The sequence below is a fragment of the Platalea leucorodia genome (genome assembly GCF_965183815.1).
Source record: "Platalea leucorodia genome assembly, chromosome: 4".
Taxonomy (NCBI): domain Eukaryota; kingdom Metazoa; phylum Chordata; class Aves; order Pelecaniformes; family Threskiornithidae; genus Platalea; species Platalea leucorodia.
This window is the reverse complement of record NC_138826.1, coordinates 66,159,508-66,187,339: the sequence shown is the minus strand read 5'-3', so window position 1 is coordinate 66,187,339 and position 27,832 is coordinate 66,159,508. Positions and strand designations below refer to the sequence as shown.

Genomic DNA, 27,832 nt, shown 5'->3' with positions numbered 1-27,832 from the left:
TATTCAATGGATCCTTCACACAAAGTTCAGCTGCCTTCCGGATTCTCCTTATTCAGGTAGGAACTGCTGGTAAAGGGCAGCATAACAAAACAAAAAGTGACAGTGAAGTGCTGTTGCAGTGCCTTGCCCCTTGCCAAATACCTCTGAGACCTCACAAATCAACCTGGCACAAGCCTTGCGGTGTAGCAGATGTGCCAAGAGCCTGGTATGAAGTGGTGGCATCTTCATGGGGCAGGAGGAGGAATTGCCCTCCTGTGCTCCTGGGCTGGCATGCCCCTCAGGACACCTGGATTTACTTTCTGATTTTGGTCTCGTGGACCCTGGCTGCTGGCTGCTGCAGTCCCATCTTGCAGGACCCTTGCGCTTCTGGGCAGAGATGAGAGGAGGGGAGGAACAGTCCCCTGGAGCGACCATTCCCCCTGCTTTCTGCTGTCCCTCACACAGGTACACGTGAGTCGAACACCATCCATCTGCCTCTCTACTTTCTGGGCTTGTGGGTGCCCCTCACTCCTATTGAAACTGGGGAGGCTCTGCCACCCACTTTGGTGGGAGCAGGAATAACTCTCCGTTCCTGGAAGAAATCCCAGGGAGGTCAGTTGTAATTCTGCCTTTGGAGGGAAATAAGGAAAGATTTTGTGAGTTGTCCATGCTCCTAATTCTCAGAGATTTTTGCTGGAGTTGAGGCTGCTCAGTACAGTGGTGGCTGCCTGGCATCCAGTCTGAGACATACTTAAATGCTTCTTCAGATAACAGATGTGATTTTAATAGGATTTTAGACTTTAAATACTTTAGGTCTGGATCTTCCTCTTCCTTCCTAGAAACAACATGAAAGGACATTAATACCTTCTTGAGATCAGTGCTGGTAATCCTTTTACCGTTTTCTTTGTGTCCTACCCATGACATTACATTTGAAGATGAAAAAGAAGAAGGCAGATACTCTTTGGAGTCAGTTCTCTCCATTCATGAGATGGAGGGACAAAAGGTTGATTAGGTGATTTATGATCACATCAAATCAAAGACGTTCTCTTTGGGGGGCTTTTTTATTTCCAGAAGAAAGCTACAGGGCCTAGCAGGGCTTGCCATTACTTTTGTTTTTCTAATTATTATTAAGTTGTTAATAATAAAATTTGTTAGATAATAAAGTTGTTTATAAACATAGGCCAGAGTCGGATAGAGATATAGCTCTAAATATCAGCCAAGAAAGGCTTGTGAGTGAAATTCTGACCTCACAGAAGTCAAAACTCCTGTGGTCAGCTGTAGGATTAGGATTTCACTGCATGTTACTGTGTTGATCAAAGGATTTTTTGAGCTAGATTATCCTGTCAGTGCTGCAGAAAGGGACTTGATCCCTTTCTGTCTGAGAGGATATCTTGTGTTTGTTAGTTTCAGTAATTCAGAAATAGTATAAAGAGGGAGCAATATATTGCAAGGAAAGAGAGGAACACATTTCTTTTTGCCCTTTCCCTTTTTCTTTTTTCAATTTTGACTTCTCTCATGAGTAGTAAGGGTCCAGTCAAACTGAAATCCCCAAAGAGCCATATTTTGAAAGGTCAAACAAGTCCTGCTTAGGGTATGAACTGTGGGTGGCAAATTCTGGGCTGAGGCAGCTACAAGGGCAGAGCCTCGGCAAATCTGGTCGTAATCCACAGATGCAATTTTGTGATATTTTATTCCTAAAACACAGAACGAGAGCAATATGCCTCTACGGAGCAAAATTTCAGAAATATGGCTTATGGGGACACTGTCACGCTCTTCTCAGTTGGCAGGTAAAGGCTGGGAAGGTTTTCTCTTGCAAGCAGTCTGAGCTTCCATGGGACTGATTCTTTCACCACTGCCTGAAGATGCTCTCAGCCCTTCTTTGCTAAGGCTTCACTTTGCTTATGTTCATGATTTGAGCAAAAAATCCGTATTTTACTCAGCTTCCTGCAGGAAGCACACAGTGCCATTCTTGGGACAGTGCTCTGTGGACAGCCAGAAAAAATTTCTTGCCTTGCCCCTTCTCTACAGTTTAGCATTAAACATGTGTGTATGTGCTTTATTGGGCAAGGCATAAATGAACAGTGCTTTTTGTTTGTCTGAGCACTCTAACTGTTTTTAGGGTCTTCCTCTCTTAAACACAAAATGTAATTTTGGTTTCCCATTTACACACCAAAATAGTTACAAATACCAGGTTTGGATCAACAGTGTAATTGTACCTGAGAGCAGTCCAGGAAAATGCACTAAATCCAAAGGTAGTTTTAGAGCTTGAGATGAGATGGGCTAGCGGTCACTGGGCCAAAACCCCTTTGTAGAGATGGAAAGATTTGTTGTGAAAACACAGTGCATCTCTTCATGGCTCTTTTTGGAAACAAGCTTGGTATCTGCAGACCACTCGGAGCCCATGAATAAAAAGAATTAAATATTATTCTGTTGCAGCATTAGGGAAATGCAGACAATTTATTGCATTTCTGAGACAAGCTGGAGGCTGAGGTTCTGTAAGGGGCCTTGTTTGCTAAACCCTGAGGCTGGCCAAAGCATTTGGGACTGTTTAAAAAAGGGCTAAACCTGGGCCTCGAACTGCTATAAATTGCATAGACCTGTCTTTGACCCTCCTCACAATGGTTCGAATGGAGGAGTTCTGCAGAAGTCCTCGCTGCCCCTGCTTTGCTGCCCCTTATATAAATGGCTTATTAGCATTCTGCTAAGCATTTGACCCCATGGTAATTTGGTCACCACTTGGGTGTCCAGCACAATCCCATAAATGCTGCTGTTTCACTTACAGACAAATCAATATTTATTACTGATCAGCCCACGTTTGCTCCTCAGACCTTCACAGAGGCCCAGTGTTGCAACAGCTTGCCCTGGCAATTCATTAATGGCCGTGCAGACAGACAGCAAGTCTGGCAAACGGGGCTGGAGGAGGATGTCACAAACAAAATATGGGTTAGATTCAGCCAGGGGGTAATTTGATTTGATCTTCTAAATAGTTGCTGGGAGGGCTGAGGAAAGCCTCCTGGCACACCACAGCTAGGCAAAAGATCCAGAAGCCCTTTTGCACCCTGGTCCCTGATGCAAGGGCTGTATGGACTTGGCGCAGTGCCTGCCCTGCGGCTGTGCTCAGCACCTTCAATTCTTGTTTCCACGAGAGCTGAGAAGGCTCAGGACTTTCCAGGACCTGACTTAGCATCAGCTATGCTGGTGCAAATAGCACTAAGTGTCCTCAGGATTTCCCTTTCACAGCCTGCCCCTTTCATCCAGCTCCGCAAGCTCAGAGCTGCTCTCTCTCTATGCTACCACTGGGTGTCTGGGGCGATCTGGGTGCAGGGCAGAGTTCTGCTGAAAATAGATTAGGTACCTATAGGGGCTGCATGCCTAAAAGATAAGGTGCTGCTCCTGTGCAGGGGAAAAACAAGACACCCATCCCCATGCCGGGCACTGACACCGCATCAGCCCAGGAGTCAGTCTGTCCCAGAGTTTATCATGAGCTCTGCACCAAGTGCTTTGGGGATCTTGAGAATAAAATGTATTTAATAAAGTAAGTTACTATTATATATCCATTTTATCCCTTCTTGAAGTTGCAATGATTCAAACCCTGACCACCCAGACCTTTCTGATTCAGGGCAGCAAAACCCTACAGACATCACTGCTGAAATCCACTGCAGACTTCAGCCCCCACCAGTCTGTCTGCACAGCCCGGACCCTTCAGGTCATGGTGCATCCCTGAGAACAGCGGTTATTCACTCTAACGCTGACAAATCCTTTGCTGTGGGGCTGCCAGAGAGCTTTTTTTTCCAGTGCCTAATCCCAAAACATTTATTAGCGTGCCTCACCCCAACCTGATAGTAGGGAGTCTGAAGCACAAAACAGTGAAGTGATTCCCCCACCATCACACAAAGCTCAGTGGCAGAGCTAGGCGATAAACCCGTTGCCTGGCTGCCCATATAGAAAATAGGGGTAGGATGGCTGGGTGTGTTCACGCTTCACACGATGTAAGTGAGTAGCGATTCCTCTCTAGGACTCAAACACACCTTTTTCTGCTCACCCCATCTGACTCGTTTAACTCAAGGGGCTGGAGGTGCAGGAAGGTTGCTAACAGCAAGGTAAGAGAATATTTCTGGCGAAATTACAGAGCTAGCGGTACACCAGCAAATAGTAATTTTGGGAAGATCTTCTTGGGACTGCTGCTGCCATCTAGTGACTCGTTCAGGTCTGTTTTTTTAGGGCAAAGCAGAAGGGTGTGCAGCTCGGAAAGGAGGGGACCAAACCCCACTTTGCTGGGCGGGAGAAGGGGAGGCACAGCCGGGAGCACCGCCGAGCCGCCGGGCCGGGTCTCTGCAGCCCGGGGAGCCCGGGACCTCCCCCGGCTGGCAGCCACCAGCTGCCTGCTTTCGCTGGCCTACCTGGAACAAATCTGAGGGCTCCCAGTGGGAGCGTTGGATGGAGCCAGGCTGGTGGTGGGACAGCAGGTCAGGGGGAGTGGGCACTCCGCGTGGGGCTGAGCCGCATCGCCCAAAGTGTGCCCCGTACATCAGCTGTTGTTGTGCCAGCCCCTCTGTGCAGGTGCCTTGCAGAAACCCAGTGCCACAAGTGCCCTCTGTGTTGTTAGGCTCAGCAGAAAGCAAGGCTGAGTAGTCCTGGAAACAGAGTGATCCTCTTATCCCGTAGGTGGTCCATCCAGGTCCAGGATGAGCCCCATCAGTGAGGCGCTGCAGGGAGCTCATGCAGCAGCTGCCGGCTGGGGATGAGGTTCACTTGGCACAAAGCCCAAAATCAAATGGGAAGGTATGGCTGAGCAGCAGTGCTCCCAGCCAAGCAGAGAGCCACGCAGGGGAATGAGCTGTTTTCCAAGCACTGACTGAACAAGCGACACCCATTCATGCAAGAAAGTCACTAAATGAACTTTTATTGATAGAGAGGCTGCTCAGAGTCCTTGGGCTTGGACCAGCGGACCTTTGGCTGATAGTAGCCTTGGAGTCCATGGAGCTGACTTGTACTCAGTGTGGGGCGCATATAGGACGTGATTGCAGGGCCTAAGCATGGGGTACATCCTTAGATGGAGGTCTTGTGCCCTTTCCTCAGAAAAAACATGGTAGAACTGGAAGTAGTGCAGAGAAAAGTGATAGGAATGCTCAAAGATAGCTCATGGTTCTTGTGCCTGAAATACAGAGGCAAAGTCTCAGCCAGGATGATGGATGGTAGATGGAGGATCTGACAGGGAGTGGTAAAATTCTAGGTGGCCTGGAGAAGGTGAATAAAAACAAATGACATTTGTATAGAGGAACTAGTTAACATCAAATGAAATAATCAAGTTTAAAAAAAAGGGAGTAATTTTTCATATCATATGTAAAGAAATGATAGAGCTCAGCTCTGCAGAGTTTCCTGGAGACAGATGTGTACATGGGTTCAAAGAGCAGTTACTTGTATTTGTGAGAAGTTCATCACAGGCTTTTAAATTCAGGCATGGCTGTAGCCTCTGACTCAGGCAGAAGGGAAGGCAAGGGAAAAAGAAAAGAGGTAGGCAGCTAGGGTCAAAGGGCCAAAAATGTAAGAATGGGGCAGCAGAAGGGAAAGCCAAACAAGCCAAACCCAGCAGCACTGGCAGCGCCCAGGATGTGCCCAGCTGCCAGTGGTACCTAGTGGTGGTACCTACAGATGCACTTCCGAAGCGATGACAGGACAAGGGAGAGAAATGGGCCCATGATCCCCACACTCTCTCCATTGAGCTTCCCTGTCTCAGTGTTTCAGAGGGCTGGGGTGACCAGGACCAGTAGTAGCTGACAAGGAGGTCCCTTGCTTGATGTGCAGCCGGATCCTTCCAGAGGAGATGGAAGAGGGGGCTGCAGCCTCGTACAGCCACTGCACGTGTGTGCCAGCCCTCTTGCTGGCAAGGGGACACGTGGCAGGGGACTGCCTGGGCCACTGGGTGAATATACTCGTGGCTCTAGTAAGGAGGTCCGACGTGGGATGACTGTTGCATGTACCTCACAAGCTGCAAAGAGCCTCTCCTTGTAGTGCAATTGCCATGAAGATACTTGCTTTCCGCTTTCCTGTATCTATCTGAACACGTTGCATCTGGAAAGCCCTGTGATTCTTCCTTGCCCTCCACCTTATGTCCTTCCTTAAAGGGAGGGCCACATGGGTATTACATGCTGTGTAGTCAGTGTGGTCCCGTTTCATATTCTGGCTGCGCCGTAGGCAGTGTGTATAGTATGTGAGTTACAAGGGAATAGAGAACCAGGCCCAGAATGTTAATTAAATGAATGCATTATTGTATAATAACTGCAGTAATACAATGCTAGTCTGAGGTATTAGGGTGCCATTTATCATCTTACTTCAGCATCCTAGCTTAAGTGAGGCCACCAAGAAGGTCTTAGAAAGAGATTTTCAGAGGCTCAAATAATCCTGTATCCTTCTTTCTGTGGGGTTTCTTGCTGTTCCTTTGAAATGGCTGATGCTAGCTACTGTGAAAGGAAGGATAGTCTGGAAAAATTCCTACATTTTGGTAAGCCAAGAAACCAGAATAATAAACAGAAAATCATAAACATTACAAGCCAGCTCTGTGCCAAGGGCTAGACATTCCTGATGCTCTGTATTCTTCCAACAGTGCAAAACAGCCGCAAATTCAAGACAACTTGCAAGATTTCCTCTTGCCTCCTGCTACAGGGAAAGACCATTGCTGCCCAAAGAATTTAGCCCCTTGTGTATGTTTTTTTTATTTTTATGATGAAAAGATGGAAAGACCAGAAGAAGGCCCCAAACGAAGTAACGAAAAGCATACCAGTCTCTGTTTCTTTTCTGTTTTGCAGTGCCATGGTTCCCAAGAAGTATCCAGGAGCTGGACAGGTTTGCCAATCAGATCCTAAGCTATGGAGCAGAACTGGATGCTGACCATCCTGTAAGAAATAGAACTTTATTTTTTTAACATGTTTCTAGTTATTGGGGCAGATGTTTCTCTCATTTACATTTGCTCTGCTTTAAGAAAAATCTAGTAGACTAAGTTTCACATGGTTTAGGACAAGAAGGGTACCACATTTATAGGGTTAGAATCAGCCCAATCCCTAGTATGAAATAAATGAGACCAAAGGTTGCTTTAATTTGAACAAATACTAGGAGACCTTAAAAATCACAGAGGTCATCAGAGCACAGAGCCACCACAGGGACACCTCTGGCTTTCCCAAGTGGCTCTGATATGGTGACTTCAGACTCATTTTGTGAATCACTAGCAAGAAAAACTTCAGAAGCAGCATATCACAGCCCAGAGATAGGAAGATTGTTTTTTTTGATACTTGATCACATACACACAGTTGTACTTAGTGCCTTGTTATGTGGTTGTTAAATCTGACATGATTCTTGTATGGTGAGACGGAACGAAAGAAAAGGTCTCTGATTCCAAAAGTGTGTGGTTTAAATGGTCGAGTCAGAAAGTTTTGTTCATTGGCTTAGCTGATAAAAAAAAATTATTCAGCGGTTTTTCAGCTCTTCCAGATACAAGAATACTTTCTGCCTCTATTCCCTCTCCAAGCAAACAACAACTTATTTTCATTTGTCAAAACACAGAGTTCCATGCAGTGCAACAGAAATTGCTGCTATTAGTTTAATTGAGATAGGGTGATTATAAATAAATTACACGCAGCGCAACAAAAATTGCTGCTATTAGTTTAATTGAGATGGGGTGATTAGTCATTCACTACCTATTGCTTAATTTGAGATGTGTTATGTATCATGTACAATGATTCATGATGTTCAGTGTGGTCATATGAAAGGCAGAATGAAAGGAGATACACTGAGTCAATGGCCCCCTTGTGTGTCGTGCAGGAATAGACCAAGATTGTATTTGAAAAAAAGACACACAAAAAAAAAGATATTAAAAGGAATGAAGCATCTTTGCTCCAGTTCCTAGAATTAGTTAGTGAGCAGTTTATGCCTTAAGAAGGAAACCCAGCTGCTGTGGTAAATAGGTGTGACAGTACACAGAGTGCAGAAAAAGCCTGTGTTTTTAGCAGTTAAGTGATATGGGATGTAATCACAAATACCTCTATGCCAGGTTAATCTTGGACAGGGCATTTTTTTAGGCCATTGCCTGCCTCTTTTTGACTCACACTCTTAGATCTCCACTCTATCCTGTACCTGGTAGCGTTTCCTGGCCCCTCAGTCCAGTTGTGCTGTGCACCGCTAAGAGATGCATTCATGAACTGCCACAGTGCCCAGTGAGTTGTTGCTATTTGCCCTGCAGAAGCGTGTCCTAGCTTGGAAGGACATTTCTCTGCTTTAGCTGGTGAAGACACTCCTAGCCCTGAGGAACTTTTAGTCTAAATAGCAGCCACACTGGGACAGGAGAGTGGTTATCCTAGATGAAGATTTAGAGATTATATTTCTTATCCCTGGTTTTATTGGTAATAAGCTGCAAAGGTCAAGCTCCCAGCTGCAAGGTCTATTAGACATTCTCTGTAGTAATTAAATCCCTTCAAATGATTGAATTCATAGTGCAAATAGGGCTTTTGGGCCTGCTAAGTGCCTACTCTTCAAACAGTTTGAAAATGAGCACCTTTAAATGTGGCTCATGCTGAAAACCCACCTAAAAAGCCTGACTGAGTTGATGAGTGTGTTTCTAATGTGGTTTAACCTTGCTCTGCTAGACCAGCCCAGCTCTGTTGGGAACTGCAACAAGCTTCATAAGAAACTAGAAGGACCTGGTTATCTGAGTGCCGTTAAGGAGGTGTATTGCTCTCACAGGAGCACCTTGCTGGCACTGTAAAGGAGCATGTTTCCTCTTTTTGTAGCAAGTATAGATGAGAAGATGAAAGGACTTGGGGGGTGAGAGCTGTTGGGAGGCTGTGGCTGAATGGCTGCTCTGGTGGCCCTGCACACTGGGAAGGAGCGGTGCCCTGTGTGAGCAGAGCCAGGCAGGACGGAGACAGCTTCCCCACTCACCCTCCTGCACTTCTTGGACTGCACCAGCCGTGCCCAAGGGCATTCGGTGAGACGAAGGCGGCTCACCACCTGCACTTACACAGGGACTGACCACTGCTGTTTCTCTTTAGGGGTTCAAAGATCCTGTGTACCGGGCCCGAAGGAAGGAGTTTGCAGATATTGCCTACAACTACAGACAGTGAGTGCTCAGTGTGTGGGCAGAAAGCAAGCCCACATCTCCTGCCCTCTCCTGGGGCTCTCACCCTGCTGGCAATCCCTATTTTTCCACCAACATCCTCCTGCTGTTGTCTTCTCTCTGCCATGTGTTTAAATCTTCCTGTTCATGCATTTATCCCCAAATCACAGTAAAACAAAAGTAAATTGTTCCAGGCACACGTTCAGAAGAGAACATCGCCTCCCTTCTTTCCCCACAGCACCCCTCTTCCCTGGCTTTGTTGTCTAATTGAGCAGCAGACTCCGTTGCTACTACAAAGACCTGAGCATTGAATAAAGCTGCTTCTGGTATTCTCCCCATTAAACCAGGGCTGGGGGAGGAGTGCCTATCATTTACATTAAAGCAGGAGCTGCATAGTCTATTAAAATAATGAATAACTTATGGTTCTGATGCTAATCCAGCGCCTGATACTCTACTTTTATCATGTCTGACCCAGCTGCAATCAGCAATTTGAGCTCTCATTTCCCAAGAAAAATAAATGAATAGAGATGATAAATTCAGTTAGAACAGGCTTGCTTGATTGCTTTCAGTGATCAAATCTGGAGGAGATAAAATTCTGTTCCCAGAGCCACTCACACATTTACATCAGTACTACTGGGCCTGATTCTTGCTGAGACTGGTAAAAATTGTGATTGCAAAGGATAAAGTAACACATGTTGTACATTTAGGGCTCCACTTTGCACAAGACTGTGATGAAAAGATAGTCCCTGAGCCAAAGAGCTAATAATCTAATCACAGAATAAGAGATAAAATTGGACTCATTGATGGAAAGTGAAAAAAGTTGGGTGAAAAAAGTCAGGAGCCCACTTTATAGCTAGAAAATTTGGATAAGACTTTGTGGCCAGATGTGGATGGATCTAATGCCCATTTATAGGTTTCCCACAGAAGATTTGCCTTTCCTGCGTAATGGATAGCAATTTCTGGTCTCTCGTTTGCAGGCTTTCACCAAATCCTACATAGAAATCAAACAAAAAACGTTAACCATTCAAACTGAAACCCACTTAGGAAAACGAAACCATTATATTCCAAGATGGAACTAATTAATATTTAGTCTGTTATCCAGATCCTCAGACACATTGGAAACAGAGCCTATACAGACCTGGACCTATGTCTGAAAAACACCTTTTATGTGAAGTTCTTGGACTTTCCAATTAGGTCTTTCAGTAACAGAGCAGTAAGTAGGGTGTGAAAGCCCATGTCTGGGCTTCTGGGGCTCGTGGAAAGAAGGCATGGGTTTTTTGTGACTTTGGGTGTTGATTCGGGAAGGCTTAGATGGATCTGTGATGTCTTTGCCCTGTATGCTACTCCTGGCGGACATGCCTTTCAGGGTCTACAGTAGGGAGGAGAGGTCAAGGGGGTGTCTTCAGCATGGGGGGACAGAGATGCAGACAACCAGGTAGGAGGAGAGGGATAACCAAGTTATCAGGCTTCATGGGAAGTATCTGAAAAGGCAAATGTGCTTAGCTTGAGAAGGTGCTACCCAGCTACAAACGTGAAGTGGATCTGTGGTTGCTTGTCTTGTATTCTTCTTCCCGCCATCGATTTAATCCTCTTCTATGTCCCTTCTTTTGCACCTATTTTGTCCTCTTTCCTCCTGCTGTTTGCCTCTCTACTCTGCCTTTGCTCTTTTGCCTTCTTTCCTAATACATTTACCCATTGTTTTTGTTGAATGCTGAATTTCCCTGACTTCTCTTTGCTTTTAGCTTGCTTTTTCTCTCTGCCTTCTTTGCTTCTGGCCCTGTTGATTCCTGACATATTTTAATTGAAATTTGAAAGGTTTTTAAGCCATAGCTTCCTCCTGTAGCCCTGGAAGGTGATTGAGGATTACTTAGGAGTGCCATAGGAACAACAATCCCCCAACAATCCTCATAATGCAACATGATGTTTAAAGCTCCACAGATCAAGGAGGGCTGATACAGAGAGACAGAAAATGACGATGCTCCAGAGGAGCTGCCCTGAGGCTCAAGGAAAAAATGAGGGAGCGGGAGATGGTGGAGTGTCATCAAGAGTTTAACAATGGGTCTCTGGGGCTTGGAAAGCTCCAGTATTATTCCAGCAGTGATGTTAACCCTATTAAGTTACTTAAAACCCTTTGATTTTTCAAAGCTGCTGGATTCACCTATGGCCCTATCATTATTGCTAAGGAATTGACTATTCACAGGAGGCCAAACTACATTGCTTGTGATTATCTTATTCCTGCTAGCTTCAACATGAGCTAAGCACATGGAGGCCTGAGGGTGGGATTTGATTCAAAATTACTCATTACAATAATAAAAAGTCAACTGGTTGGAGTCAGCATCTGTTACAGCATAAAGCACAGATCAGAATTTCTCTGCTCCTCCAAGAAACAGAGTTTTCTAGAGCTGATGGTTTCCCTGTTGTAACCAAAACAGTTAAAATAATGTGTATTAGAGCGAGAAATACAACAGCTGCTCCAAATCTAGAAATGCAAATAAATTGAAACAGACAGCCAGCAAATATTTTAGAAGAACATCTTGATAAGACAAATAAGCATTAATTTATTTTTGCCACAATAATGCAAGGAGTTTTCTAAAGGCCAGTATCTCAGCTGAGGTCAGTAAAGTCCTTCCCAGCCTGTGCCTAGGGGCAAAGGAGGCATCTTTTGCACCTGCATGTCACGCCAAAGGCATCTTCCCTTCTCCACCAGCAGCTCCTGGCCAGCCCATGTAAAGCTCCTGAGTATGATGCTGGTGGCATAGGACATTTTCTGTGTCACTCCTATGGAGGGTATCCATTTTCTTTCCAGTGGCCAACCTATTCCTCGAGTCACCTACACGGAAGAAGAAAGGAAAACATGGGGCACTGTATTCAGGGAGCTGAAGAGTCTCTATCCAACTCATGCTTGTTATGAACACAACCACGTGTTCCCACTGCTGGAGAAGTACTGTGGCTACCGGGAGGACAACATTCCCCAGCTTGAAGATATTTCAAAATTCTTGCAGAGTAAGTTTGAAGCATATAAAAGAATCAAATCAAATGAAAAGCCTCACCTGTCAGTGGAGGCGGTGCTTCCAGAGACGGAAAAGCAGTCCCTGCTTTATCACAGGCCCCTGTGGTGCTTGGGCACATCACTTACCCTGTGTCCTAGGTCCCTCTCTAAAACTTCCAGGGGTATGATGGTACAGGTGCTCAGATACTGTGATGGTGGTACACATGGGTAGAAAATTTCCTGCTTTTTCACAACTAAATTCTGTTTAACATAAGGAGAGAAAAGAAAACAATTAACAATCTTTTTCCACTGTGAGGAGTCTGGATAAGGATAAACCAAGCATACTAGCTGTTTTTAAGATGCTATTTTTTTTGTCCCTTCAGCCTGCACTGGATTTCGCCTGCGTCCTGTTGCAGGCTTGCTCTCCTCTCGGGATTTCTTGGCTGGGCTGGCGTTCCGAGTATTTCACTCTACGCAGTATATTCGCCATGCATCCAAGCCCATGTACACACCAGAGCCGTAAGTACTTTAGCACAGAAAGTGTGTAAAGTTGCAGCAGACTAACAGTGGGGTCAGCCAACTGATAATAACCATGTGGGACTCTGGGGCACTCCTGGGAACAGAGCTAATGGAGAGTGGCCAAGCAACTGCTCTCTTCTGAAAACGTATTTGGAAGATTTCTAGTCTTTTTAACAAGCTGCATCCTCTTCTGCCATTTCTTATGGGACTGATCAGACAGTGTTGCTACTGAAGGCATGCTTGCGTGGTGGCTGGGAGGCGAGAGAGCAGTGTACAAAGGCATTTAGCGTAGCTATTAGCACCCAAACAGTGGTGTGAAATCTAGTGCAGGAACGACTCAACATGTTGCAAGCAAGCTTCTGGCAGCAAGATAGAGGAAGCCCAGATCATTGATCCCTTCTCTTTTTCAGTTTTATATTGTAATGTTTCTCTCTGTCCCTGTCCATTGTCCTTTTCCACTTGCTGCTTTCAAAACGATTTTCTTCCTCTGGTTCATATGTTTGCAGTTCTTTCTCCTATCCCTTATCGTTTCTTTGCTTCCTACTTCTTCACACAGCCTCCTTTTCCCCTCCATTTTTCTATCCCTCATTCTTCTGATTTTCCTCTCTGCTTCTCCTCACCCCATTCTTATTGTGCACAAACCCACGCTGAAATATCTTCCACAGACCTTGCCCTCCTGGGAGCATCTTATCCCTCTCCCTTTTCCATCTCACCGAATGACTTCTCTGTCTTTGAAAAATCTAGTAGTCCCTAGGTGAGCTCTTCCCCAAACATGCCTGTCCAGCTGCCAACTTCAACTTGTGATGAAAATAGTCCCACCTGAGGAAGGGCGAGCTTCCACCTCTCAGTGGGAGGCTGTGGGCGTGAACATGGACTGGAGTTGAGCTCTTGAAGTGCATATTGACACCATGGTGAATTGTCTTAGTAGCCTGAGCTTCATCTAAAAAGGTTTCTTGTCCTTGAGACTGAAAAGTCTATGTTCCTTTTGGTGGGGTGATTTCTTTCTGGGCTTTCCTGAGCTGGGTGGGCGGGTGAATGGATGGTTTTCTTCCATAAGGAAAAACAAATAATGTATCATCCTTCCTCTGAGGGATGTATGATGATAAAAGCACTGAAAACCCTGGAGTGTGCAAGCCTTTCCATCACAAGATTAATTTTAGAGCACAACATTTTCCCGTGAGTCTTGAGCAATATTTGCTGGTAGGAGCAAATGCATGGCACTCCTGACTATGTGCTGACTCTGGGGCATTCATCCAGCACTGATGGACTTTTCCTAAATTAAAGTTGTTCAGATGTCATGTTTTCCTGCAGTGATATTTGCCATGAGCTGCTAGGACATGTGCCTCTTTTTGCTGATCCCAGTTTTGCTCAGTTTTCCCAGGTAAGTTGCTCTGTGGTTTTACTGTTTTTATAATTGAACACACCAGAGACTAGATAACTCAGAGGATGAACCAAGAGCTATGAGGGGTGGGGTGTTTATTAGCATATTGGTTAAGAGTGGCTGATTTCTTTATTGCTTGAAATCTTGACACAAATCACTTAGGTGAACTCATACACCCAAACTCCAAACATCTGTCTTGTGTGAGTTGTTTTTTTACAGGCAAACCCTTTGTGAAGCCATCATCTGAAACCTTTTTGTAGATGTTGATCCTTCTAAGCAAAGTTAAATGGCTCATGAGTCAGATGAATTATTGCCCCACCCTGCAGTCCAAATGTTAGGGAAAGTGAAGATTTTTTTTTGTTTTCTATTGAAGCCACAGAGAAGGCTGAGTAAAGTGGGGAACTGTCCCAGCTGCAAGCATGGGAGAAGGCTGGAGAGGAGCTTTCTCTTTGGTAGTGTTAATGTCTCTGGAAAAGAAGCCAAACCTCAGTGAAGGAGTAAACTTTTGGCTGCATCTTACCAGCAAACATGAAAAGACAGAAAGAGAAAGTCAGAAAGACAGACAGACAGAGAGAGAGAGACAGAAAGAGAGAGAGACAGAAAGAAAGGAAGGAAGGAAGGAAGGAAGGAAGGAAGGAAGGAAGGAGGGAAAAGGAAAGACAAGAAGAGAAAGAAAAAGAGACAGACAAAGAAGGATGGAAAGAAGGATGGGGGACAGAAGGGTGGAAGGACAGAAGGAAGGAAGGAAGGGAAAATGGACTTGATGTAACATCCTGCTCACAAGAAAAGTTGACTTGATGTAGTTAGTAAGCACTCAGTATTGCCCTTAGGCTCTGTCCTTTCCCAGAACTGCTGTTTCCTTCAAGATAAGCCCTACTGCACCTTGGCTTATTAGGATTTGACATGGTGATGGCTGCTCCCATGGTCTTGCTATGAGTGTGTGTGGGGCTCTGATTTTGCACAGTGCAGTCCTCACTGGAGTAAACCAAGAAAAGTACCTGATTATATACAGTCTTGTGTGCCTGTCTTCTGAATCCAGCTATTGCATGCCTTCTGGAAAAGTCTCCATTAGCTCCCAAGGTACGGTTAAGCTCTTTCAAATTATGACCTGCCAGTCAGAAAAAATAACTCATTCAAGGTTCCAGGAAAACTCCTGCAATCGGGGCCCATCAAAACAACGAGAAATATTTAAGGTGTGTGGGTGTGACTAATTTACCTCCTTTTGACCATATCATTCTCACGGGTGTGCATTGTTGACTTGATCAAAAGCCTGTCAAAGCAAGAGGAAAAATTTATTTGACCTCAGTGGGCTTTGTACCAGGCACAAAGGATCATGCCTTGTAAATGACATTTGGACAGGACCCTTTGTTCATTTTTGGAGAGATTTCTGGTTTAAAATTGATGTTGCATGATAGGAACATATCCTGTAAACATTTGTGTGTGGTAGTAAGCGATGGTAACATTTAAAATGTGAGAAATTACATAAGACGAGACAGGAAGAATGTTTGCAATAAACAGCTTGAAGAATAATGGTTTATTGTTACAGGAAATTGGACTGGCATCTCTGGGAGCTCCGGATGATTTCATCGAGAAACTCGCTACGGTAATTTAATAAATGAGGGCTCAATTTTCCAAAGCACCCTGTGTTGCCTTAATTCTGGTGCCACTGAAGTCACTGATAGAACTCCCATTGAGTTGAATGGGAACAGAGTGAAGTCCATGATTGGAAAACCCCACCCTGAAACAGTTGCATTAAAGGAAAATAACTTTGGCACCCCTTATTCAAAGTGACAGTTGTGATTAAACACAGAAGCCCAGACAAGATTTCCTCCAGCACATATTGGGCAAGAAGAGATTACATGTTACTATATCCCCACAGGAAATTTCAGGAGGCAGCTTCTGTAGTTGTTCTACCTGCAAGTGTCCCTTCTCTTCCACCCTGCCAGGCAGATGATGTCCTCTGCAGTCAGTGTGGCTCACCTGAATCCTACTCTGAGACTACTGAGACCCAGAATTGCAAACTTCAAATAAAAACAAGGTTATGTCTGAGAGATTAGTGTCCCCAGTGCCAACTCACCTGGGCAAAGCATTGCACCATCTTTGCTGTTTCTGATAGATGAGGTAGTTCGTCTGAGCCAGAGCAGGTATCCCTTCAAAATGACAGACCAAGAAGTCAAGCCAGGCCATACACTATCTTCCTTCAATATTGCACTAACAGCCCATTCCCTTTCTTGTTGCTGCAGCTAGATGCCCTCTGTATGAAACAGGACAAAAAATTCTGTCAGCTAAGGTTCAAACTTCAAATGGGTTGGCCAGCCAAAATGACATTTTATTGGTATAGTTTCATTGTCTTTGCTCTGCTGAAAAAGCACAGTAAAACACAACTGTGTTTGTCAGGGAACTGAACTAATTTGCAGGCACATTGAGTCTAGAACTGTGCCCCTTCCAGGTGAAGAATTTCAGTCTGTGGGGACATTTATTGTATTTACACAGTAGATATGTGACACATGGCAACATTTTAAACAGAAATGTAAACTCCAAATATATTCAAATCAATGATGTGTGCCTGCTTTTTTTGATCAAGGAATCACATGTTTCTGTCTAATTTTTTTCTCGCTAGGTTTATTGGTTTACGGTGGAGTTCGGACTATGTAAGGAAGGTGATTCACTCAAGGCGTATGGTGCAGGGCTGCTGTCTTCATTTGGGGAGCTGCAGGTGTGTTCTATAAAATAACATTTCAAAGATATTTATAATCACTCCAATTTCTCTTCTCAATGTCTTCAGATCCTTATTTTGCTTCATACTTGTGCATAGAAGTAGCATGAAATGCTGTACTTCATTGAAGAGCTCTAATAAATGTGTCAGTGTATACAAACACAGGGGACTCATACCTGCTTCTTTCCTAGTAAGTGATATTGTCTTTGTATTCCACAGGAGCAACTCTTTCCTGTCTGAAACTGCATGGCATTCACCAGCTCTATCTTTCTTTCACAGAAAATTCAAGCACTTTTTAACTGAAATAAATTTTTTATCCTTTTGTTCATAGTATTGTTTATCAAGTAAGCCTGAGATTCAGCCTCTTGTCCTGGAGAAGACTGCTGTGCAGAAGTACCCTGTTACTGAGTTCCAGCCTGTCTACTATGTTGCTGAAAGTTTTAAAGATGCAAAAGAAAAGCTAAGGTAATCCAGTCATTCCATATAAGATCCAATTTCTTGTCCACTGCCAATACAATGGATCCCATTACCATAACAAATCTTAGGTTGACAGTAATGTTTTGAGAGGCATTAAAAAAAGTTGTGCAATGCTTAAAGAGACTAAGCAGTTGTTATACTCAAAATCTTGTTATGGGCAATAAGGGGAACATACCTTATACATGAAGCCAAGAATTCGTGGGTAGTCTAATTAAGGGTTTAATCTGTATAACCAAAACACAACAAAAAATTATTATTAGTCAAACTGCAATGATACTAACACTTAGGGTCAAAGTTAGCTAATTAATGCAAAACAAGTCTCTTTCTTTAACAATACTATAGTTACAAGTTCTTGCACAAAAAATCTCCTAGTATCTAGTCCTTTTCCTCTGAAGTTGTGCTCACCCTTACACTTTCTTTTGTGTCTTAAGTCAACAGTTTCAGTCTGGTGGTGGGGGCTGGAGTTGTCAAGTAATCAGCATCTTGAGGTCTTCAGAGCAGGGCTGTGATGTTAATGAATGGAGCTTCTTCCTCTCTTTTGTGAGGAGCTGGATGGTGTTGATGTCTCCTTTCTTCCTCCTCAGCCCAAGATTTCCTCAAGACCATTTTTATGTTTTTTAACATGCTTTACATCTTGCTCTTTCTACATTGGTCTGCAAATCTATGTTACTTCTGACTTTACAATTTATGTTAAATATAATAAATATTTCTTTGTCCCTTTTGTTTCCTCTAAAACTGTTTTCTTTCCTCAGCTCCTAAGTTTGCTTTACTGTGAATAACTGACCAGTGGGGAGTTGTTGATAGCCCGGGGACAACCAGCATCATCCTATGCTCACACCTTTAGAGCCTCTGTTATCAGCCCATGCTGGTACTCCTTTATGCTGCATCATTACTTTGGGGTCAGACTTAGTTCACTCCGTACAGCATAACTACTTGCTATTCCTGCCTACATAAAAATTATTAACGATAGGCATTATAGCACACAGTTATTCAGAATTAAGCAAAACTAAAACAAATTAGGTAATAGCTGCATGGTCATTAGACAATTGCTATTACAGCTAAACAAAACTGCAAGAAAGACTAATAAACCCAATCCTGAGGCCTGTGTGGTTAGCTTACTACAGAGCCTCCAGCTTGTTACCAGCAGTGTGTTTACAAGACTACAGGGCTACACAGTAAATCTTTCAGTCATCTGTGACTGAAATACAGATTCAGTTCCAGTTCAACAAGACTTTGAAATAATGGTCCAAGTTCAGTACTGGTTCTTGAAACAGGAATGGCTCAGACTGTGTTTGGGGTTCAGCTTGGGTTCCACCTTACAGCAATACTCAATACTTCTATTTCTGTTTAAAAAAACCACCACTGTATTTCTGGATGTTAGCCAAGCCACTAGGGGTTAGCCTTGGTTCACATTCAAGAAATTTTTCACTTGGAGATGCCACACAGAGACTTGTTCCAGACCTGCAGTCTCTTCTCTCTCTCTCTCCCATTCATAGATAAACACATACCAAGAGCCAAGATATTGTGCTGCCCCAGGCTCCCCAGCTCCAAAGTCTTCCTAGCTACCTCCCCTGCTGCTTCCTTGGTCATCATAAGCCTGCAACCTCTTCTTCTGCCCTTTTCTCTGGGGTAATACCTGAGAAAGATGGCCTTCTCTTCTCGTTTGTGCTATTAATATCCTGCACACAGTTTCTATCTTCTCTGTATACTTCTCTAAGTGAGTAGCAAGTTCCTTGAGAAAAGGGAAGACGCTGCCTTACTCTATAAAAATGATCTTGGAGCTTCTTTTAATTGTTTCAATGACCAAATTGGAAAACTGGTTAAACTGAAATAGAGGTCTGGAGGTTGGTCCAGTGCCTGTGTTCGGGGCTTACACCTGGACACGTGTGTTTGTGTGTAATGGAAAACCTCCCTGAAAAATTATTCTGAGGCTGATCTAAAATATTTCGGCCTAAGGCATTCATCTTCTAATTAGGATCTTACCTTCAGCTGAGTTTTAGGAAGACATCTTCCAACATGGATGTCTCCCCTTAGAAAACCTGGACTGATGCCACTAAACACTTTCATCCTAGCCAACATAATTTTTTTCCACTGTCGCACCTTGTGGCCTGCTCACACTGAACTCTATTTGAGACAATAGCCATAGCTGATAATAATTAGGACTAAACTAAAGGAGCAATGTGGAGGTGGCATCCAGCATATTCCACTGTTCTGGGCATATGGGATTTACCATGCTGAGTCACAGTCTGTATAGTGGGGCTCCATAATCAACTCCTGCGTGCTTTCCTTCCTCTTTCAGCAATAACTTCAGTAATCCGAAGCAGATATATAACCCAGTATCCTGCTGAGGTCTACAAGGAGCCTGGAACAATAGTGTGACCATCTCATCCCATTCAGAGTCCTCCTTTCCACAGTTCTGTGGTTATGCAAATTAATGTTTTCCCAAGATACCAAAATCTTACTGTTTCTGCCATGGAATTAACTATTTTGCAGAAGGGAAGTCTGCAAATAAGGGGTAGCAAGAATACTGCTTCACTCCATTGACTATCTCCTATCTTTGCAATGACCTGGAAGCCACTACCAACCATGACAGAAGTTAGCACTCCGCTTGCTCCTTGGTATGCCAGGATGGCATAGGTACTTGACCTTACTTTCCACAAAACTGCAGACTTGGATCAGGATTCCTATATTTTGCATTACTGAAAGGAAAATGAGGTTTTCAAGTTTGATAAATCCCAATAGCTACATAGTTGGCCTATACCAGGAGCAGTGTTGCCATGCCAATAAAATAATTAGTCCTATTTGGAAAAAAACAAAGGTGGTAAGGACAAATGGAGATTCAAGCATGTTACAGAATGCTGCTGTTCTCAGATCACTCGTCAGGAATTTCAGTTATTTCCTTCCACAGATTTTCTTGTTCCCCTCATCAAATGCACACACCAAGAAAAGAGTGAGTTACTGAAAAAAGGAGCTTTTCAAGTTTGTATGTGTTTTTGTATTTTTGCCTCAGGAAATTTGCTCAAACGATCCCTCGTCCTTTTTCTGTTCGGTACAATCCTTACACCCAGAGGATTGAAGTCTTGGACAATGCAAAGCAGCTGAAGAACTTAGCTGACACTATCAATAGTAAGGAACTACAGATTTGTTACCTTGAATTCCTCAAAACTTGGATCAGAAATAGCAACCACAAAGCAGATTTTGTCTGGTTGCTTTTAATGCTCTGAGCCTGACCAAGTTCAAACAGCACACATCTCTCTTTCTGGTGCAAAAATTGCTTCCTAATTCTAGCCAAGCTTCAAAATAACATTTCCACTTGACCGTAGCTTGTTACATCTGAAATATCCAGTTTTACTGGAGGTGCTAGGAAAGGCCAGAGGGCCTTGTGACGGATTCTGATGTGTGGCTCTAGCTGTTCTCAGTAAGGAAGAAGAGGAAAGCTTGGCTTTAATCATATTTCCTTTTGCCATTCTAGCCTTTTCCTGATACATTTTCCCCCTAACATTGGCTAGCCTGCTAAAAGCCAGCACCCTTGATTCTGTGAGCCATCCTTGTATGGCTGATAAAGGCAAAAGGCTGACTCTGCAAACCTTACTCCGGTAACACCCTAATAAATGTGTCCAGTTCAGCACTTCTTTGTTCACCTTATTCTTTCAGGGAATGGATATAAAGGGTAAACATGTACAGGAGTGTTAGAAATGGGCTAGCTGTAGGATTAACTGCTCTGAGTCTTTCCTTTGCAGGTGAGATGGGGATCCTTTGCAATGCCCTCCAGAAGATAAAATGAAGATTTGCTGTAACTTGCTAATCGCTGGCTACTGACTAGAAGCTGCCATGTGCAAATACCAGTCTTCATCTAGTCTCCATCTATTATCTTCCTGTGTATTGCATGAATGCTTATGTTATATATCTTAGTTACTATAGATTAGCAGAGAAAGAGACACCTACAGGTGACCCTTGACTCTTTTGGCCTTCAGACACTAATCCATTTTTTCTCACTAATGCAAAAAATCACCTTAGTTCTGGGAATCTGAGGAAAGCCTTCATATCTCTTGTGCCAAAGATTAGCAGAAGGAGGAGATCTCCACCATGCAGAGCTATAGTCTGCTGCAGCTGTGACGTTTCATTACCACCCTAGGCCCAGAGACAGGGTGGTAATGACTAACAGACTAATCCACCTTGCTTTCTCTTACAGTCATTCTCCCCTCAGTCCCTCACATTTGTGCAAGGTTCCCATGTAGTCCCATACTCTATGCCTTTCAGGGGGTATACATATACTGCTTGACTCTCTGTACCTCTACTTTTACACACAAGCACCTCTATCCTGATTTTTTTTTTTTTCCAAAAAATGTGACATTGCCATTGATCCAAAGCACAGATGCTAGCAGAAAAGACAGCAAGTATGCTGCAGCCTCATTAGCAAAGATTTATCATCGTGTACAAGTATACTGTATTTGCACAAGCACCAATCCCAAAAAGGTTTGTGCAAGTCAAGAACACTGTATGCTGTGATGTGTCATTGGTTTGCAGAGCAGAGTCCCTAAGCAAGGCACTGAGACTGCCTATCCAGTGCATGGAGTCTGTGCCTCGATACAGTACCCACAAAAAAGCCCCTTCAGAGGAGAGTTACCTAAAGGCAAGTCTGTGTGGGTTTTTGCAGTTGGATGTAAGGTCAGTTTGTCAATACTTTGTGCAAGCAAGAAACAATGCAGATGTTTTAACAGGACATCAAGGCCTTATTAGAAAAGGAACACCTCTCTTAACAGACATAATCAGCTACTCACTGTGGAAGGCTGACATGTGAAGGCTACCTTGTGTTACATGTGTCGTTCCCTGAGAGTGCTTTATTCAGCACTGCTACAAGGTGTCTCCTAACTTTCTGGGCTCACAATACAGGAGGTGGATACTACCACCTTGGAAATGGAGGAGAAGTGGTTCTTAAAATGCAGCTGAAGACATCAGAGCCTTCTAACTCCTAATTCGCTGTATCTGTGGCTAGAGTTCCCACCAAAGCTGTGGAAGACCTGGGTTAGCTGTGTCCCAGTCTAAGTGCGTTCAAACCCAAACAAGATATCTTTCAAGACAGCTCCTAAGTCATGATACTTTTTGGAGTCACCTTCCTTCTCCCACTTGAGCTTTAATCTCCCTTCTTTGGTTAAAGCAGTTTTATTCTTCCTGGAGTATAGCTTGACTGCGGCAGCAAATGGAAGCAAGGGTGAATCCAGTTTAACTCAATGGCTGAGCCATGGAGAGAGAAGAACTTGGCTGTTCAGAAAGCGGTTTCTGTATTTTATCCAATAACTTTCACTCAAAGCAGCTAAATGCCCTCCTGGACTGGTACACATTGTATAATAACTGCCTGTAGCTCCCTAATTGAAGGAGGAAGGAGATCAGCACTTGTACATTGGAACAGAAAGGAGCAAAGCAAAGCAGAAAAGTATTTCCAGCTTGAAATAATTCTGCATCATGATATTAACATGATTCAGGAACCACATTTCTGTTAGAAGATCCAAAGATGGAGAGGGATTTGAAAGTCCACAAGTCTCATACCTACTATTGTACTACTCTTGTATTTGTAGTTTGAAAATCAATGGAGTTTTAATGTAAGCATCATCCTTTAGGAAGACAGAAAGTACAGCTGTTTCCATTATATTTACAGTGGGTAATAACATTAATCTAAGCATACCAGCTGGAACCCTTTTCAATAGACATATACTTATGCAAAATGGCATCATTTTGGTGCTTTGAAGTAAGCTTTTTTATCTCTGTATCTTTTTTCTTCCTTTTCTTCTCATGACAATGTCTGTGTAGATCTTTCAGTCCTGCTTGGCATGTATTTTCATTGTGAAAGTAGCCCATATTTTTCTCTCTTAATTTAATAGGACCCATAAGGTAACTGTGTACCATGAAGAGACAATTTCATCTCAAGGGTAAAGTCTTTCAAACTAATGCTCAGACAGCTTTCCAAGCTCCTCTGCTTCTGGCTGTTGTTATGAGTGACAGCAGCAGTAAATCTATAGTGATATTGAGAACCAGGATTCGTGGTTGTCTTTTATGTGCAAGTGGAATAGTTAAAGAGTATTGATGCCACACATCTGATTCTGTGTCCCTTAATTCGGGTTTAAATGAGCAATAACTCCAGCCAAAGCAGCATAGCATAGCTGTTCAGCAAGACTGAGATGAGAAAAAGTTAAATGCTCAGTATTCTAAAAGCAGAGGAAATATACTGAAAGTAGATTTTCTTGCAGAACAAACTAGCTTGTGCATGTGTGCTTTAAATAGTACAAATAAGTTGCATTTTAAATAGTCTTCTTAATGGGTGACTTCTTATTTCCATGCCAAAGAAAATTAAAGTTATGTAGCAAACTGGCCAGTTATCTGGCCAGTGTAACTCCTCTTTGCAAAGTAATGACACAGGCTGATCAGAATTAAATACCCAGGTAGGGGGGAATGCCCATTTGAGGTGGGTTCCAACTCCAAAAAGGCTGTCTTGCACTGGTTGAGTATCGCTCATCCAGACAAGATCATGAAACTGATATATATATAAAAATCTCTTGATGTGTATAATTACCTAGAAATGTACAGCAAAGCCTTGATTGCTCTGCCTTTGCACACTCTGTACATCTCTGTATGCTACTCTGACTAACCTATCCCATGCTACTCTTTTAAGCAACCTTCCCCTCTTCTATCCCACTGTGATCACATTTTTTGATGTCCCCACCTCCAGCTCTGTTTCAGATGACCAAAGAAGCCCTCTCATGAGGCCCTCTTCCTTTTGCAGCGACCTTGGCCAAGGTCAGTGATGGTGATGGAGGCGGGAGTTGTCAGCACAGGTTACACAGAGAGGTGGTCTCCTCTGGGTGTCTTAAGATGCCTAGGTATGACAGCAGCCTTGGAGTAGGGTTGTTTTATTCCCCAAAGGATGCAGAAATTGCCAAAAGAGGGATTAAGCACAAGAGGACCCCACAGGAGTGCATTCTTTTAAAGCCTGTCTCTTTGCTGCTTCAAACCATTCTGGCAGTTGGCAGAGAAGACTTTTTTCATGTTCAAATGTAACCATTTAAACTAACCTAAATAAACAGAATTAATGTCACATCCATCTCAAATGAATAGCACTGTGCTTGTATAGGGTGGAGATATTTGCAACGGGAACAGATAAAAAATGGGCAGGTTGTTTGTGATGATCAGCCATGGCCTTTTAAAGCACCCACCCCAGGGGCTGCACGAGATGGGGTGAGCCTACTCTTGGGGTGGGAGATCCCCACCTTCTGCAGGGAGAAGCTGCCTGTCCCCATGGGAAAGCATGACACACTGTACTCCAGCCCTTACATAGCCCTTTAAGCTGCAGCACCCAGCCTGAGACCTCTCTTCCTGCGCTCCTAGAGATCCCCAAAAGTGCTGGAAGCAGGACTCTGGGATATCTCAGCAGAGCTGACTTATACCATGACACCATGGGTGAGGCCTTCCTGGGCCTGCCCCAACCATGGATTCAAGGTGGTATTAGAGTGTCCACTGGCTGGGCAAGGACATTTCACCACCTGGAGAGCCAGGGCTCTCTGTGCTGGTTTTGCAGTGGGCTGCAAAGCTGTGCTGTAAGTTCTGCCTGTGCTGCTTCAACTATCACGTTGGCTGATGAGTCCAGTCCTCAATTCATATGCAGAACCATGATCAGTGCTGTACAAACATATAGAGATGGCACTCTGACACTAGAGCATAAAGAGAGCCATAGAAGCCTGATGTCCCTGCTCTGCCCGTATTTGTGACCGGTGCCTTAAACATGCACCTTGAGCCCTAGGGCTTTAACCTACATGTCCACCTGTAGCTGGAGTAGGAGACCTTGTGCCATTTGTTGTTTGTGCCATGCCTGTGGCCCAGATGTGGGGATGCATGCACCCACCCTTCATGGGAAAAGCCCAGTTTGGACTCAGATAGTCAGACTCAGCTCAGCTTGTCCTCCTGTGCCCAGCCTTGCCAACACTGCTGGGGGAACGTGGGAGTGGGAAGAGCCTTTTTCCCCTTTAAAACCTGCTTCCTCCCCCTCCGCCCTGTTCAGTTTGCAGCTGCAATTCAGCCGCCTCTGAAGTGCCCCCTTGCCCTCCCGGAGCCCCCTGGGACATGAGCCGGGCCGGGGCTGGGGGGCCCGCGGCAGCCCGGGGAGCGGAGGGTGCCGCAGCCCGGCGCGGGGGCGGGTTCAGCACCGCGGACAGTGCCCTGCCCTGCCCTGCCCGCGGGCGGCGCCGGCTCCCGCGGCGCCCTGGCCGGGCGGGGCGCGGCCGGGGACACACACCGCTTCCCGGGCTGGCGCTTACCACGCTCTGCAAAGCCCGCAGTGCCCGAGGTCCGGATGGACTGCTGTTCTTCAGGACGCTGGGACCTGCCTCCTGGGCACGGTGCTCCAAAGTTCACTTTGGGTTTTCTGTCTCAACCAGGCAATCAAGACCTTCCCAGTGCTCTGTCTTGGGCCAAGGGGAGACACAGTGCTTTCATGGTCTCTGAAGAACAAAATTTGGTTGCACTGTCTTTGTCTTCCTTGGCTGGGGAGGAGGCAAGAGCAATACAGCACTGGGGTGTGTGACCCAGCCAGGATCAGCTAAGGGGCACTTCAGAAATGGCTCCATCTGCGAGGGGAGGACAGAGAGGTGGTCTTCTCTGTGGGCCTGCAAGATGACTTTCACAGGGGTTTCAGCACACTGTAGCCTGGGGTATGAAGACATGGGTGCTCATCCTCAGAAACACGGTTGTGGATGTCAAGGTATGCCATGCCCTGGTAGACGCAGAGCTGAATCCCCCCTCAGCTTGCCCTTCCAGCTGTGAGAAAGATGTGGCCCTGGGATTTTTTGAGACTCTACTTCACTGGAGAGAAAGTCATGACAGAAACAAGTTCCAACAGAGGAACTTAGCCTGGAGGCAGCACTCAGCCCTTGTAGGGCTAGGGTAGGACAGGTGAGATCCTGTGGGCTGGAAAAGCTCAGAAGCAGGCGATGAACTTTGGCTCTGGCTCAGGCCTCTCTGGCACTCCCACAATTGTGTCTGTGCAGAGGGGACACCACTTGGATTAGGCTAGGGTTTGGGGGAAGAGACCGTTTGGTTCCCTGGGGGTATGGTCAGTGCAGAGAGGTCCCCAGTGAGGTAAGAGAGGGTGGGGAGGAAGGGCAATCTCAGACATTGTGCAGGGCCGTCCAGACTGGGAGATGTAAATGGGGGTCAGGCTAATTGCGTCTCCACAAAGGAGCCCATCTCCAGGGTTGAACGGCTTGCAGACACCCTCAACAAGAGCAGGAGGGCCATGCTTTGAAGTTACCCAAAGGAGGAGTTATCTTGGGCTCTTGCGCATATCCTACGCAGGCGGTTTCCCTTGATGTGTCTGGAATGACCAACATAAATGTCCCTACACCTAACACAGTAGCAACTAGCTTGCTTTGCTGCTGTCTGGCAGCTCTGATCTCACTACCCACAAATACGCACTGCATGTCCAGTCCCACTACATCTCCTGGCCATTACTCTGGGAGAAGCACTCACATCCTCAGGCAATTTCCACTCAACATCTGGCAATAGCAATCCACTCCCCTGTCTCCCAATGAAGACTGACTTGGTGGGGATCTCAGGCCAAAAGGAAGAGGCCAGCAAGGAGAAGGAAATGCATGGCATAGAGTCATTAAAGAGGCAAGGCAGCCTGGACTCCAACAGAGAGGATGGCAGAGCCACTCTCATCCTGACCCTCACCCTCTGCAATGTGATGAAGACTGAGCTCTCTAAGGCAGCCAAAGTCTTTGAGGTACAGACCTCACCATTCCCTTCCTCCACTGAGCCATCTCTTCTGGCCCTATTGCCTTCACATCTCCCACTTTGCATCTCTCCCTCTCTCACCCTTCTCCTGCTCCCTGCCTGACTTATGCCTCCACCTGCCTTCCCCCTTTCTCATTGTCCCTGTTTTGCTACAGCTGCTCAGAGAAGTTGGCTGGCCTCTCTGGGTGAAGGAGAGTGTTCTGGAGGGAGGGAGCAGCTGGACACAATCATTTAGAAGAATCATCATTTTATGTAAGGGTTGTTTAGAGCAGATACCAATCCATTATTTCTTTCTAGCAGTTGTGGTGGCCAGCCACAACTAAGCAACAGGCCAACATTTCAAGCACTCAGATTGTGGGGATGTTAGAAGCCAATGAACGTTCTCTGCATATTTGGCAGAAGATACAGAGAATACAAGAGCTGTAAGCCATACAGGTATTATCTATTCTGGGCACTTGACGTGTCCCTACCAGGTGCTTGCTCTCATCTGTGAAAATGAATAACTCAAAAGAAAAGTATTATATTTGTTACTTATTTTTAATCGTTTGCGATTATTTAATTAATATGGTGTTATTATACATCAATAGATCTGCTTTCATTCTGCCAGGGTCTTAAGAGTTACCCAGCCACTCATTTGTTATTTCTGCACAGATGAAATGCTACAGTCAACAGTATCTCATCTTTCATCTCCATCTATCTCTACCTAACTCTACAGTGTTTAATCTTTATCTCTGCCTGTATTTTAGCTCCTTCTAAACTGGGCATTATTAGGCTTCATTGCTTAACATGCACTTCTTGTTAAGACCTCTTTTAGTCACCTTTTAAAGACATTGTAGAAGTGTATCTAGACTTACCTGGATTTTCAGTTTTTGGAGAGGCTTC

At 44.7% G+C, this 27,832-nt stretch overlaps 1 protein-coding gene across 1 annotated transcript in view; it reads left to right on the top strand.

Moving 5' to 3' along the window:
• The window catches only part of PAH (phenylalanine hydroxylase), a gene marked incomplete at its 3' end in the record, with an annotated part of 37,671 nt that extends 16,720 nt beyond the window's left edge, over positions 1-20,951 (top strand). Inside the window, exons 4-13 of the mRNA XM_082308915.1 lie at positions 6,786-6,874; positions 9,021-9,088; positions 11,892-12,088; positions 12,458-12,593; positions 13,905-13,974; positions 15,521-15,577; positions 16,595-16,690; positions 17,022-17,155; positions 20,178-20,293; positions 20,908-20,951. Coding sequence (XP_082165041.1) covers positions 6,786-6,874; positions 9,021-9,088; positions 11,892-12,088; positions 12,458-12,593; positions 13,905-13,974; positions 15,521-15,577; positions 16,595-16,690; positions 17,022-17,155; positions 20,178-20,293; positions 20,908-20,951 — 1,007 coding nt within the window. The remainder of the gene's footprint in view (positions 1-6,785; positions 6,875-9,020; positions 9,089-11,891; positions 12,089-12,457; positions 12,594-13,904; positions 13,975-15,520; positions 15,578-16,594; positions 16,691-17,021; positions 17,156-20,177; positions 20,294-20,907) is intronic.
• Between the last annotated feature and the right edge of the window lie 6,881 nt (positions 20,952-27,832).